Below are 15,273 nucleotides of genomic sequence, written 5' to 3'. Positions count from 1 at the left end.
TCTTCTGGGAAACTTGTCAGACATGAAGCTTTTTAAACTGTTTGTTTAGGCCACTCATTGTTTGTTTATTTTAACCTTCCTAAAGTAGTTTATGTTCTTTATAAAGCATTTGCAGAAGAAGTTCTTTGAAAATAGGGGGAAACAAGTCATGCTACATGAGTGAGGTTGTATTTTTTTTCTAAGAAAAAGAATAAAACACTAATTTGAACATATGTAACCAAAAACTGCCAATATGGCTCAGATGCTGCAATTCACATATAAAGAGGAAAGTCAACGCAATTTTTTTTTTTCAAGAATATGTTCTATGCAAGCCCACTAGTTGAAACAGGGCATTCAGATAAATATTGCATTTGTGGGATAAGTGTTAATCGACTCGTTTTTAGCCATCTCCGGGGGCGGCCATTTTGTCTTCTTTCGATTGAGAATGATATCACAACTGCTCACAATGACCAATCACGGGGCCATTTTGTCTTCTGTTGACTGAAAATGACCTCACAACTACTCACAACTACCAATCGCGGCTCAGATTCAGAAAACAGGTCAGCCGTGATTGGTCGTTGTGAGCAGTTGTGATGTCATTTTCAGTCGAAAGAGGACAAAATGGCCGCCCCCAGAGATGACTAAAAACAAGTGCATTTTGCTGCTTAACTTATATTCCACAAACGCAAAATTAATCAGAATTCCGTGTTTCAACTTGTGGGCCTGCTGGGAACATATTCTTGAGAAAAATATGTTTGGGTTGACTTCCGCTTTAATGTGGAAAATTCCATTCATACTGCAGTATATAGAAATATGTCTGATGTCGTTTTTCAGAACTGGACTTTGGTTCGGATAGAGCTCATCACCTCCAGCAGATTGTTGCCACTCTCCAGCAGCCCGTGGTCATCGTCATGAGATACCTGTTTGCCTTTCTAAACCAGTAAGTCGCCTCACAGCAAGTGCGCTCCTCCGCTGGGTGACAGCTGCGCGGTGGCGCTAATTGCCTCCGTCCCTCCAGTTTGTCGCAGTACAGCGACGAAAACATGATGGACCCGTACAACCTGGCTATTTGCTTCGGCCCCACGCTGATGCCCATACCGGAGGACCAGGATCCCGTGGCCTGTCAGGCGCATGTTAACGAAGTCATTAAGACAATCATCATCCACCACGAAGCCATATTCCCAGCCCAGCGTGAGTTGGAGGGACCTGTGTATGAGAAGTGCATGGCCGGAGGCGAGGAATACTGGTGAGTTTTAAGCATGTGGCGATGAATAATGTAATGCTCAAATCTACATCAAAATGTAGCAAGACTTACAGAAATTTAAGATAAGTTAAAAGAGAAGTGAAATGACTCAAAAATCATTAACAGTCAAAAGTGGGTGCGACACTCAATATCTTGAGTTCTCGTTGCCATTAAACCTAATCGATATGATATTATATTGTGATGAAACTCGTCATTTGTACCCAAACAAAGCCTTAGGTGTTTTCGTTCTGTTTTTATAAATACAATAATTGCTCCTAATCACTGCAAAGCCTTTAAGTCATGCATTTGATTTGTCACATTTTAAAGCCGTAGTCATTAAAAATAACACTTAATCCTTATATCTGCCATTCAAAGGTTTTACAAATCCCACAGATGCCCAAATTTGAAATTAGTATTTTACATTTGTAGCCTACCACAAACACACATTTTTTACAAATTAAAAATATAGTGGTATACTATTCAGTCCCTATCAGGCATTTCTAAGGATAATATTTAGTAATAGAGAAATTTGATAGAAGTGTCTAAAAAATCTCTAAAAAAAATCTTAAAAGTCTTTCATTTGTCTTCCTTAAACTCGAGAAAAGCCTGATATTAATGTAAAATCATTCCTCTCCTAATTCTTGATTTTGAGCATTAATAATTGCGTACCTTGTTTTAAATGAGAACCTTTGAATTCAAAATCATGCAGTTATTGGACATTACTTTTTTATAACAGATGCTGAATTAAATGTCAAGATTTACAGTCATTTGAAATATGGTTGTTGCTGTCTTTGTCGATGTATTTATATGATGACATCTTTCGTCCACTCAGTGAGAGCCCACACAGTGACGCTGGCGCTCTTGATGAGGTGGACAACGGTACCGGACCAAACACCAGTGATGATGGTGAGTCATAGCTGTATCCATTGTGGAGTCCAGAATATCACTCATTAGATTCGTATCATATCTGATTTGATTGAACTACTTTTTTGGCAGAGCTGGAGCAGATAGAAGCCATCGCGAAGTTTGACTATGTCGGCCGAACTCCCAGAGAGCTTTCCTTCAAGAAAGGGGCCTCGCTTTTGCTTTACCTGCGAGCTTCTGAGGACTGGTGGGAGGGTCGACATAACGGTGTGGACGGCCTCATCCCGCACCAGTACATCGTGGTACAGGACATGTGCGTAAAATGCTTTTGCTTTATTGAATCCACCATGAGAAAAGGATTGTTCATCCCAATTTTGTGGGCACTTGAAGAAAATAGTCATAACAGTTCAGAACCTAACGTAAGGATCATGTGCTTAAAAGAGTAAGTCAACCCAAACATATTGTTTTCAAGAATATGTTCCCAGCAGGCCCACTAGTTGATACAAGGCATTCTGATAAATATTGCGTTTGTGGAATAAGAGTTAATCCACTTGTTTTTAGCCATCTCTGGGGGCGGCCATTTTGTCACTTCTGTTTACAATTGCTCAGGTATCAACTAATCATGGCTGACCGATTTTCTGAAGCTGAGCCATGATTGGTCGTTACCTGAGCCCTGAGTAGTTGTGATGTCATTTTCAGTCGATAGAAGTGACAAAATGGCCGCCCCTAGAGATGGCTAAAAAGGGATGGATTTTGCTGCTTAACTCATATTCCACAAACGCAATATTAATCAGAATGCCATGTTTCAATTAGTGGGCCTGCTGGGAACATATTCTTCAAAAAATATATATGTTTGGTTGATTTCCCTTTAAGAGAATACAAAAATGTGTTTGCTTTTTTTCACCTGGAACAGGGATGATGCGTTCTCAGAAAGCATTCAGAGGACTGACAGTGAGAGCAGCAGCGGATACCATGAGGACCGATCGTCATCCAGACATGAACACCAGTCTTTATCCGAACACCCTCTGGAACGTCGCTATGGCGCACCAATGGGAAGGTGGGTTGAATTTAGAATTAGAATGTTTAGGGTTACTGTTAGAGTTAGGTTGGGGTTAGGGTTGCCTGTACAAGGAAAGAAAATGTCATGTGCTTACTTCCTCTTATAGTGTGTGAAGATGACCAACAACAAATTCAGCACATGCCATCGTATCAAAACCGACTTGTGAGAGGAAGCATAGTGCCAAAGGCCATCCAGACTGCTGGAAAATACAAAGAGTTGTCAATGAATTAGAAGAAGCTAGGCTAACCTTTAGCGACACTGCGTTTGTGAACACTTCTTGTGATTTTTACTCAGGTGAATAACTTGAGAGGCAACAGCACGAGCTTCAAGTCACTTCCTAATTGGCTGCAGTTACATTTCACGTCACAATTATGGAGTGTGTGGATTGGTGGAACTCAGCGTTGACCACATAACGATTTGCAATCGTAAATATTGCCATATATCATTTATGAATGCTGGCCCTACTGTTCTCGGGCCCTACTGTTCTCGGGCCTTTGGTGACATTGCCGTGAGATAGAAAGAAAAAAAAAATGCTCAAATTTGGCCCAATTGTCGATGTGTGTGCAGTATACCGCACTTAACCAGAATAAACAACTGATTTCAAACGTATCCCTCTAGGGCTAAATTGCGTTCAAATGGAGCGCCGCTTCAGCGCCATAGGAACGGCGACGGCCACAGCCCCACCAGACCCACCGACGGGCCCCCGAGGGTGGCGCCTCGGCCTTGCAGCCCCCACAAAATAGCAGTGAGCAGGGGCCCGACAGACAGTCCGGAGAAGCGGCGACTCGCCACCTTTGGGGCCACCGGACACCCTCAGCGGTCATCACCCGGCACCACTCGGCACGCCAGCGTTGGGGACCACAAATCCCTGGAGGCGGAAGCGCTCGCTGAGGTGAATGGTGATGCTGACAGCTTTTAAGTCGGCGTGTCTCACCTGTAGTGGGTCCCTGGACTCAAAAGGTTTGACAACCCCTGAACAAAAGGGTCTTCCAGGGACCCTAATTATTTCAAATTAGGCCTCCTGCTAGTGCTGAACGGTTTTGAAAAAAATCATCAAATAGCATTTTTGTGATTGCGAATTGATATGAAAGGTTTTAAAGCGGAAGTCAACCCAAACATATTATTTTCAAGAATATGTCCCCAGTAGGCCCACTAGTTGAAACACGGCATTCTGATTAATTTTGCGTTTGTGGAATATAAGTTAAGCAGCAAAATGCACTGAAAATGACATCACAACTGCTCACAACGACCAATTACGGCTGACCTGTTTTCTGAATCTGAGCCGTGATTGGTCGTTGTGAGCAGTTGTGATGTCATTTTCAGTCGACAGAAGACAAAATGGCCGCCCCCAGAGATGGCTAAAAACGAGTGGATTAACACTTATTCCACAAACGCAATATTTATCAGAATGCCTTGTTTCAACTAGTGGGCTTGCATAGAACATATTCTTGAAAAAAAAATGTTTGCGTTGGCTTCCGCTTTAATGTCCTCTGCCCATGTATTTTTTAAGAAACACAACAAATACATTCATGTGTGTTACCCTGTACAATAAGCAATAGGATTTGTTTTACGTAAATATTTTGGTCTATTGGGTAAGGGTGACCTTAAAATAAAAGCAAATTAACCATGAATTAATAGAAAGACAGTTTTTGTCCTACTCAATTAGTGTTGTTAGCTTACTAAACACTTCCAACCACTTTCATGAAACGCGTTCACTATGACAACTTCACATACTTCTACAAAACAAGTGTGGCGTAAACATAGTGTAAGTGCAAAGAAATCTGTTTATCGCTTAAACTTTTCATGCTTCATAAAACAATGATGTGTAAGCATGCAAATTGCTCTTCTTAAGCACCAAACATATCCAGACACTATATCAATAAAGAAAATATACATATGTAGAAAAACGAAATCCTACCGACCGACCAACCAAAATGAAGCACTTTTTTTCCCCGATTTGCTGCCTTTGTGATTTGAAAATTGCATTCTCCTACATTGCGCTGTTGATTTGAATTTGATTAATTGTTTAGCCTCATCGGTTTTTAACATTCACATCCCTTGTTTGTCAGGACATCGAGAAAACAATGAACACAGCCCTCCATGAGTTGTGTGAGCTGGAGCGCCAGAATGTTGCCAAACACGCTCCCGATGTTGTCCTGGACACGCTGGAACCTCTCAAACACCCCGGCGGTGGCCAGGACGTCCCCGGAAGCCCCCTGCACACCATGGTCATCAGAGATCCCGAGGCGGCCCAGCGGCGGAGCAGCAGCAGCTCCTCCTCTGAAACCATGACCACGTTCAAACCCGCGCTGGCGGTGCGCAGGCCCAACGCGCCCGTCAGGCCGCCGCCAGCCAGACCGGTCCGGCCGGCTCCCGTGTTCACGCAGGGCCAGGGGCCGCACCGTTCCAGCAGCTCCAGTTCGTCAGGTCTGGGCAGTCCGGGCATGACGCCCACTGACAGGGTTTTCCCCAAAGCTCCTTCCCCTTCACCATCCACTTCATCCTCCTCTTCAGACAAACAGGGTCATGTGTAGTATCAGCGGTCAGACACAAATCAAGAATTGCAAAACAAAGTCTGATCACCTTCACTCAACCTGTACGGCACTAAATCTGTACTTGGTCTTTCCAGCGGCTGGTTCTTGACATATGTCCACTCACATCTTGACTTAAGCAGTCAATAATACACTTACTTAGCATAGATGCTGAATTTAAAATGGATGCACTGGAAAATCCTTTTGTTCACCAATACTATGGACCATGTCAATGACTTTTATGAGGGTACAAATATGCTGTGAGCCGAGACTTTTCTGCCCTCGCCAGAGTGAAGCGAAGGATGAGCACACAACTAAGGTGTTTGGTAAACTCTTCACGATGTACTGATTGAATTAAAGGTACCTACTAGGGATGTCCCCATCGCGCTTTTTGAGAGAGTCAGATTCTTGTGGTACAATACGATTCAGGGATGTAACGATTTGATTCGCTTTGATTCAGTGGGATTGCGATTTGATGCTATATGGTACGGCTGCAGCCTTTGTCATGTTTAAGAATAATATGCCAAATCTATCCAAATGAATTCAATTCAAAGAAACAACAAATCGTCAATAACGTCAAAGCGATTTCTATGTGGTGTACATCTCTCATGAAAGATGATTCCATATGTATCTTGATACATGTGTTGTTACACGATTGAAGGATTCAGCAATTTTAAAATGTAACGATTTGTTTCGTCAAATCAAAACCAATTTTCCAATTCAAATAATAACAAACAATTTAGGCTACGTGCATTAAACCTTTCGTTGAAGTTACGTCATCTGGACACGTCACGATTGCAAACCTGTCTGTCGCTCTCTCAACTCTTGTCATTCAGTGAGGCGGCTTTATATCAGGCAAGGCAGTCTTAGGCTATTTTAGAAGTATCTTTTGAGTTACCTGGTGTGTTTTCACATCATTTGTGTCTTCTTGTTGCTCCAAACACATTTACGTTCTGCTGCAGTGTACAGGAGAGCACTGTGCAAAGACCGACGTGCCTGTCTGTGTGTGTGTGTGTGTGTGTGTGTATGTGTATCACTCTGAATATACCGCTACCACTCACCCAACAAAAAAAGACCATTTTGTTACATTACCTTTTCATTTGATCACTTTGTGACCTTTAAAATTTCATAGAATGAAGAAAACAAATCTGTTTTCCCCAATCCCCGATTAGTTTAAAATCACGAATTCCGATAATGTGATCGGATCGAGACATCCCTAGTAGGTAGTGTGAGGCTCAACAGAACATCTGCACGGTGTAATGAAGGCGGCTGGAACTGCCACTAGCAGAGTCTGCTGCAGATTAAATGCTGTGGTGGATTTGAATTGTGGCTCCCTCCAGTGTTTGTTGGAAATATTTAACTGGTATCTTCACATGGATGGCAGCTGAATAGAATTTTGCTGAAAAAAAATTCTTAGGAAAAAAAGAAATGGGCTACATTGGTAGAGCAAACTGCTTTTATGCCTATAGTAACTAAAGACAGATGCGTACTGAAACTCCTCAAAGAGTGGCCTCAACTTCGGTAGATGTCATGCTTCAATTCGTCCCACGAGAAGGAATGAACACCTCTCCGCAAATAGAGTAGCTGGCAGATAAGCGCCGCAAATAGCATGACCTAGCATAGCACACAACGCTAGCAGTCTTGATAAAACAAACAAACAAAAACAAACAAGAGTGGGTTGGGGGGCATTATTATTAACCAGGAATGACAACTAATGACATGCAGCTGAGTCAAAAAAAATTCCCCAGGCCACTATTTGAGGAAATACTGTATAGTGTAAATGTGAACGCCACCTATACTGTATATCGCTGGCGTCAGGTCAAAACCTCATAAATCACATTTTAGAGATTTTCATATTTTTTCAAAAATCTATGCGATTGGTCAGTCCACATGCGTGGGTGTTGGTTGTACACATTATTGACCAAAGTGTTGAAAATGGCTTGCTCTTTTTCACGATGCATTGCTAATGGTTGAACAATTTTTGGGGTCTCCTGAAAAGTGACGATTTCGGAGGTTCAAGGTTTTGGCCGGACGCAAGTGATATTCTCAATTTCAGCATCGAAAGCACAAAAGTGACTAGTTGGTTTACACCAGTTTCCCCATCCCAGCTAACCGTGCGCTCGCATGTTAGCATCAGCGGCCTGCTACCGTTGAACCTTTGGATGGACTGACCAAGCACAATTAAAACGTTGTGTGTGTGTTTGCTTAAGGTATTTGATAGAAACATCTCAAGGACATTGGCACTTTGTAAAGGATTAACCACGTATGGCATTCGTGTCACTTTTACATAGAAAATGAAGAAATTAGCAACATCATATATCAATATAGTTAAAAAAAAAAAATCTGCAAATTAGTAGATTTCCTGGAATGAACTAATGCACTTAAGAACACTTGCGGGAATTATGCTGCGTCCGTGTTGTTGATTTTGTACTAGAAACTTGATACTTAGCGCATCAATAAAATGTGGGGGCCATGTCTAGATCGCACATGGTCTCTCTTTAGATGAGCTCGTTTCCGCTTGGTGGTCTTCATCGTCCATGTCACCAGGATTACCAATATATCTTTTTAAGTGTAACAGGTACGTTTGATCGAATGCATACATGCTGTTGAAATGATGACTTGTACAAATAACAATGTATGATAGAAACAGGATATATTATCATCTCTAGCCTGTAGATTTTTTGTAACTCTTATCCTTGCACAAGCATTAATTAAAGAATACATCGGGGGAAGTTGTCATCACATTGTTTGTCTTCAACCACACTGAAAAAATATTACTATTGTAGAATGTATTTATTTATTTTGAGCCATTTTGCCATCTCACAGCTGAGTTAATGGAGTAAACAGGCCTGTTGCCAATCTACATCTACAGCTTAGCTTTTTATAAATTAAAAAAATACAATTTGTAGTGTTTGTATATTTTATTAATTATTGTTAATTTGTTCTTTATACAGTATATAATGAAAAATGTAGATTCAACTCAACTGACCTCAATTTTATTTATAGAGTAATTTAAGAAAATTGCAGCAAATAAAGAGCTGTGCATAAATGCAAATTGAACCTAGGACAATTAAACGTAACCAATTAGAAACAATATAACAAAGTTATTTATATATATATATAATATATATGTATGTATATATATATATATATATTTATTTTATATATCAGTATATATGCGTATAATCAATTATTCTTTAACTATTACATTTTGAACATAACTAAGTGATAAAACACCTGTTTGAAATGAAAATAAAAAGTTTTAACTTTATTTACATTTGAATGCAATTTAAAAAAAATAAAAATGTATTGATTCAAATCTTTAATAGGGATGTGACTAAAACAAATTATTACGCAGCTCCCATCCTGCTCTGCAGATGGAGACATTGTCCTCCTAGAACAATGTCAATCACTTCCATTATGCTTCCTATACTTAAGCATTTTTAAAGATAGTAAGAAGACAATCTACTGACCTAAACATGAATTTGATTAATTTAAATTACATTAGGGTTCTCATTTTCCACAAACAAAGGTTTCTCACAAGTACGATTGAGACAATTGGCTATTCAATCAATAAGTTGATTGTTCTTATTGCTTCATTTCATGTATACGCCAGTTTATAAAGATTTGAGTGAGAATATAATCAGATAAGTCCTCGGCATGTGCCTGTCTGTGTGACAGTAGTGGACAGAACACCCGAGAACTGACACCCAGCTTTATGCTGACGTCAAGTTCTAACGGCCTTGTCATTAATGCAGTGATATGATGATTAAAGTGACCAGCGAAGGCTTGGTCACCCTCAAAGAAGAAATCATACGCAACTCTATATTCTCATATGAATATAGGTCTCTATGTTTTTTCATCAACAAGGATTATGTAAACCACTGCAAGTCATTTAAGTTTCAGCTTTTGTAAATTATCCGATTATAAATGAACACGAAGGTGAAAAAAATCAAAAGGAAGAAAAATGTATTGGAAAAGCTACATTTTGTCCAATGAGGAAAACTATCTTTGCTTTTCCTATCAAAATGAGCTTTTCACGCATTTTCCATTCAAGATTCAAACTGATTACTGGATTTCATCCATAAATGCAAACAAAAAAAGCAGATATTAATTTATAACATCACTGGGAAACGATTGAATTATGCACATTATGTCACAATAATGAAGTCAGAAAAAAACAATTAAATCAGCAAAATAATTGATTGCTGTGCCATGAAAGTAAGCCTTATAATATTAGAATGCTATAATACACCAATTAAAGTTAGTATGCTAATATTAGCCAGCTCAGGCATGATCCATGATAGAGTTCATCACACCAGTGCAAATTGTATTTTCAGCCAATTTACCATGAAAAAACAATTGATTAAGAGGACCTCAAGTTTGTAAACACACACATTATGAGGGAACATCTGTTTCCACAACCAAATCCTGTGCGGTGTTATTGTACGCTTGCGTTATCCACTTTTGTGGTATTATTCAATTACATGAAGATTTGGTGCCTTTACTGAGGTATGCGCTCTCTTAAATATGTCCTTACTTGCAATTTTCTTCAGAAGCACTAAACAGGGAGCCTTTCCTCCTTTTAGGGCCTTTATAGATACATATATACAGAGCTGGAGCATTTTACTAAAAATTGAGCGTCCGTTTTTCATCATCCGTCTGCAGCATGGGTACCCTATCATCGTCCGTCATTCGAAAACAGCAAAAGGGATGTAATTATTACTACAGGCTTTGAATGGGAAAAGATAACACCGGTGGACTAGCAGGACTGAAGGCCAGTAGTCCACATTGAAAACTTCACATAAAGGATTTCATTGTTCTGTGTTAAGATACCCGTGGCCTCAAAAATGACATTTGAAAATATTTTCAGTTGGACTTTTTTGTTGCTAAATCCAAGTATGACACTTTTGTGTCGCTTTGATTTTAAGCTAATTTAAGGAACACAGATAGCAATGCTTTTTAAATTGCGTCTCATCCGGCACATTCAATGTATATTCATTCAGCACAGCCCGAATGGCTGTAAATGTAAAAAAAAAAATATGGAAAAGCACAAAATAAACGTGATGTTACAATTAATAGTATGATACAATATCTGTGTGCTCTTCTGTTTTTTTTTTGCCGCCTTTTAAAACACGTCCGATTTAGTGCTTTTAGCACTGCAATCATACTTGAAAGCAGCTTGCCAAAAGCCTGGCACATTGGCTTGCTTTTTATGTGTAATCGAAAACAGTAATTGCTTTTGCATTTGTCCCGGAAAACGGGACTTTTTGGGAGACTTGTTGTGATGCATATCACTTGTTATTATTATTATTATTGCATAGTGGGTCGCATGAAATGGTCTTAAATTACTTGTTATTTAAATGATACATTAGTAACATTTGAAGGGAGGAGGGGTGCATTGTTTCTACATGAGTATATATACAGACAATTTTCCCTCCCTTGCAATTAATGATCATACGGAGTGATTATTCCGTGCTGTGGTTTGTGTTAAGAGTACTTTTGCCACCTCTGAACAGACATCTGGTTTGATGGACGGATAAGGTCATTTGTATGGTGTGATATGTTCTCAAGTTCAGAACATACAGTAAGAACAGTGAGAACAACCTTGCCGATCTTCCTGGACGTGTGGGCGCTCTCATGTTTCAAAAATCGCTATGCGTGTACTCTGCTTTAGGTAAACAGGTGTGTTGGAAGTACAGTATGAGTCAGGGCTTGAGTAGCCTCCATTTCAACATGCGTGCATGTGAACTTGCTGGGCTTTTTACATACGTTCTAGCATGATGGTCTTGTACGATTTCCATGTGGAATACCCGCGTGTTATGTAAATGGCCGCGAGCGCCGCACATTGAGATTGGATATGGATAAACTCTTGTAAATCTCCCGAGCAGCTCCAAGAATGTTGGCTTCTCGGCAATGCCCGAAGCGTCGCCACACAACAGATTTCATGGCTATCATCTGTCCCCGGATGAGACGCAGATGTCGGATCCTGTTCCCACATTACCATTGCAATGCGTTACTTATGGAATCGGGTATCGGCGGGGGGCTGTTTGTTTGCTCACTCTGAGCTCTTCCTGTGGACACTCCGCTGTCAACATAGAAAGCGTACGATAATTGCATGTGAATAAAACTGCTGCCTGCTTCCCTATTAATGTTCTATTTCGATCCAGAGCAGGCACTGCTTGATTGCAGCATCCGTGACCAATGGAAGAAAGCAAATACAAAATATTCCCACCACACGAGTATTCTAGCAAAGTGTTTATCGTTGGAGCAGCGTTGACTTCTTTAGCGCCAGAAAGCCCATTCGAGACGTCTTTGACGGCTTTTAAAGTGGTCACGGTGGAGAGACGCTTTCGCAAAAGGCACGGCGGGACTTTTGCCACGAACTTGTCAACGGATCAGGAGTAATGAAGAATTGAATTACAAGCAAACAATGCTAATCCTATAGACAACATCTGAGCTGACCCAGCAGGTCTGCTTCCAATGTTTCCAGCAGAAACATGACTGAGCTTGGCTTTATCCCTCACATCCTGCATGCATGCGCTGTGATGTAAACCTGCATGGAGTATACATCATGATCACATCTGCCCTCGAGGAGCGGAGTTGGTGACCCCTGCGACTAGAGGTATATCGACTCCCTCTAGTGGTATGCAAAATAATAAGTCACATTGAGAAGACAAATCAAGCTTAATTTTAGTTAGTTTTCCTGTGATGTCGTCTACACGCTTCACCATTTTTTCTACAGAAAAATGGCAAGCAAAAAACTAATTCAATATATAAACATGTCATCCGGCAATGTCATATTTGGGAATGTTTTGGGACTTCTTGCCCTTTTATGCTGAGTATTAGCCACAGAGCCTTGGGGCTTTTAACGTTTCTAATTTGTTTCTTCCTGACGTGGAAAAGCTGATTGTGTTTATTTGCTTGGTTGCATGAGAAACTGAGGAGGTTTCGACAAGTGGTTTGCACGTAATTGGTGTGATTATGATTGATCAAGACAAGTGGTTTAAGTTAGATTGTGTGCACATGCAAACAGTGAGGATGTTTCGTGTTGAAAATGTTTGTTGAAAAGCAAGCAAAATTAGAAACAACTGTAGAATTGCTCCCAGATGCCGCCATGTAAGATGATGACTCCTGATGAAAATAATAAAATACTGTCGAAGATTTTTGATATGAAAACATGGCTTTGTTCAGGGTTAACGTACCGTCAAATGTTTTGCCATTAAATGTCTCATAAAATTTCATTGACGTTTGCAGTCTAGCCAAATTGACGGAATGAATAATTCAATGCAATTACACATTAATACTGGTTTTGACATTTTTAACCATGAAATGGAAGCATGTGATTTAAAAAAAATAATTATAATTTTTTTGTCTATGTTCTTAAAGGGGAAATCAACCCAGAAATGTTCTTTACAATAACACTGTATGTTCTCTGCAGCTCCACTAGACTAAACTTGATATTCTGATTAATATTGTGTTTGTGTAATATGAATTAAGCAGCAAAATTGACCTGTTTTATTCATCTCAGGGGGCGGCCATTTTGACCTGTTTTCTGAATAGAGCTGTGATTGGTCGTTATCTGAGCCCTGAGCAACTGTGATGCCATTTTCAGTCGACAGCAAGTGAGAAAATGGCCGCCCAGTGAGATGGACGAAAACGCATACATTTTGCTGCTTAATTGATATTCCATCAAAATGCTGTGTTTAAAGTTGTGGGGGCACACAACATTATTGTGAAGACATTTTGGGGGATGACTTACTCTTTAATACAATGATCATACAATTTTTAAATAATGATATAATGGCAATGTATGCTAGTACAATATTTTTTGGGGGCGGTGGGGCTGTTATAAATCAAAGTTTCAATTTAAAATGAATCACTAGTCCTCATTGGGGTCAAGGGTGATCTTGAGCCTATTCCAATTAACTTTGGCTGAAAGAAGCGGCTGATACACACTATACTGTATATGCAATATGTACTTTTGTGCTCGCTAATTCCCCAAGTCAGTCCAAAATGCATTTCATAATTTCAAAACTTTTGAGGCATCGAGAATGAGAGATTGCCTCTTCTCTGCATTCATCTTGACAACTTTAGGGTCTTGTAAGGTGAGCAGTCCATTTGGGCCTTCTCACCTTGTCATCATTTTATGAGCAACATGAGTGTGAATGGAAAAAAGGTTGTCAGTGCGGCCGGTCGGAATTGGTATGGAAACATATTCAGGTCGGAAAAATAACAAAAATAATTGAGTTCAGTGAGAAGTGTAAGTACGTGTAAGAAATGTTGAATAGTAAAACACCATCTTCAGATGTACAAGATCACTTTATATTTACATAACATTCTCATTCTTATTGATGTCGGTTTATTTTCACGTTCAATTTCCAGTTCTTTCGTTGTCATCAAACATTTCCTCTTTGCCTTCATTGGTACCATCCTTTCCAGAAAAAAAAACAAGCAAAACACAGTTAATACTACCGCACTGAAGACCGGCGAGATGTCACCAACAAATATGTATGCGTATTCATGCTGATTTTTTAAAAAATTCCCAATTGTGCGCCTTTAGGGCCATGCGACGTGAGAGGTTGTAGCGTAGTATTAAGCAATAATGCACAAGGGACCAAAGCAATGGTGCACAGGTGAAGTCGAGCTTTGAGAGAACAAAGAAAGACGGGAAGTCAAACAAACAGAGAACACGTCAGTGAAATTTAAAAAGAAGTCAAAACAGGAAAAAACACAAGATTGTTGAGTTCCCCCTCTGTGGCAAGTGGAGCAAACTTCCCCAAAAGTGATTTTCAACATGTCACTGGCGGTTCCACATCACTATCAATAGGCCTCACCTTGACGGCGGGCTGCTTTTAAATCCGGTTCGGACCTTTCCTGTGAGACCTGACCTCGGCGCTCCCTGCCTTTTCCTCTCTCGCTCTCGGGAAATCTAAAGGAGTTTTTGTCGAGGCTTTCATCGGAATTGTTGCGGACCTGCCAAGTGACAGCCTCCATGCTTGGCTTGGGTCATTGAAGGCTTTTGTGTCTCTGTTGAGTGGTTACCTTTAAATGTACATAACATTATTTAGAAAACAAGCAATGCCGCATGTACTTCAACTCAGTGGACATTCCATCGACTGTGTTCATTCTGTTATCCTTGATTTGGAGGAATTCAATGTTCTACATGTATCCTTTCGTATTTTTTTTTGGGCAACATAATAGTTAAAATCCGTTACAGAATCAACAAATTTTCTTGGTTGCTTATTTCAATTCAATTACTTTTACTCGTGGTGCTATGTGTGTTTCCTTGGTTGTTGTTTTTTTTTTTCACATATTATTTTCAAACTATGTTGTAAAATAATGCAAATAAAAATGGTCAATTTGGGCCTTGCTGGAGTTTGCATGCTTCCTCCTATCTTGAAAAAAATCATGTTGGGTTAATTGAAGACTCAAAATTGTCCATACGTGTGACTGTGAATGTTTATTTGCCTATACAGTATGTGTCATGCGCCTGAGGTTTTAAAGCATTTAAAAATTATATATTACTTTGAAAAGTCCATATCCTTCAATTTCAGCCTCTCAAATGTGAGTACTTTATGATTTCTTTAGTCCGC

The 15,273-nt window shown here is 39.9% G+C and overlaps 1 protein-coding gene across 2 annotated transcripts in view; it reads left to right on the top strand.

Annotated features, from left to right (window-relative positions):
- Window positions 1-8,405, top strand: part of LOC147141972 (SLIT-ROBO Rho GTPase-activating protein 3-like) — a 36,583-nt gene extending 28,178 nt beyond the window's left edge. For both annotated transcript variants that reach the window (XM_086040297.1, XM_086040298.1), the window contains exons 16-22: window positions 814-919; window positions 998-1,225; window positions 2,055-2,128; window positions 2,219-2,399; window positions 3,000-3,143; window positions 3,765-4,038; window positions 5,216-8,405. In XM_086040297.1, the coding sequence (XP_085896423.1) occupies window positions 814-919; window positions 998-1,225; window positions 2,055-2,128; window positions 2,219-2,399; window positions 3,000-3,143; window positions 3,765-4,038; window positions 5,216-5,680 (1,472 nt within the window). In that variant the 3' untranslated portion in view covers window positions 5,681-8,405. The remainder of the gene's footprint in view (window positions 1-813; window positions 920-997; window positions 1,226-2,054; window positions 2,129-2,218; window positions 2,400-2,999; window positions 3,144-3,764; window positions 4,039-5,215) is intronic.
- Window positions 8,406-15,273: the final 6,868 nt, after the last annotated feature.

The sequence above is a fragment of the Filicampus tigris genome, chromosome 9 (assembly GCF_054856515.1).
Source record: "Filicampus tigris isolate MCC_2025a chromosome 9, RoL_Ftig_1.0, whole genome shotgun sequence".
In the NCBI taxonomy this organism is placed as follows: Eukaryota; Metazoa; Chordata; class Actinopteri; order Syngnathiformes; family Syngnathidae; genus Filicampus; species Filicampus tigris.
The sequence above is the reverse complement of the archived record's forward strand: the minus strand, read 5'-3'. Positions and strand labels throughout refer to the sequence as shown.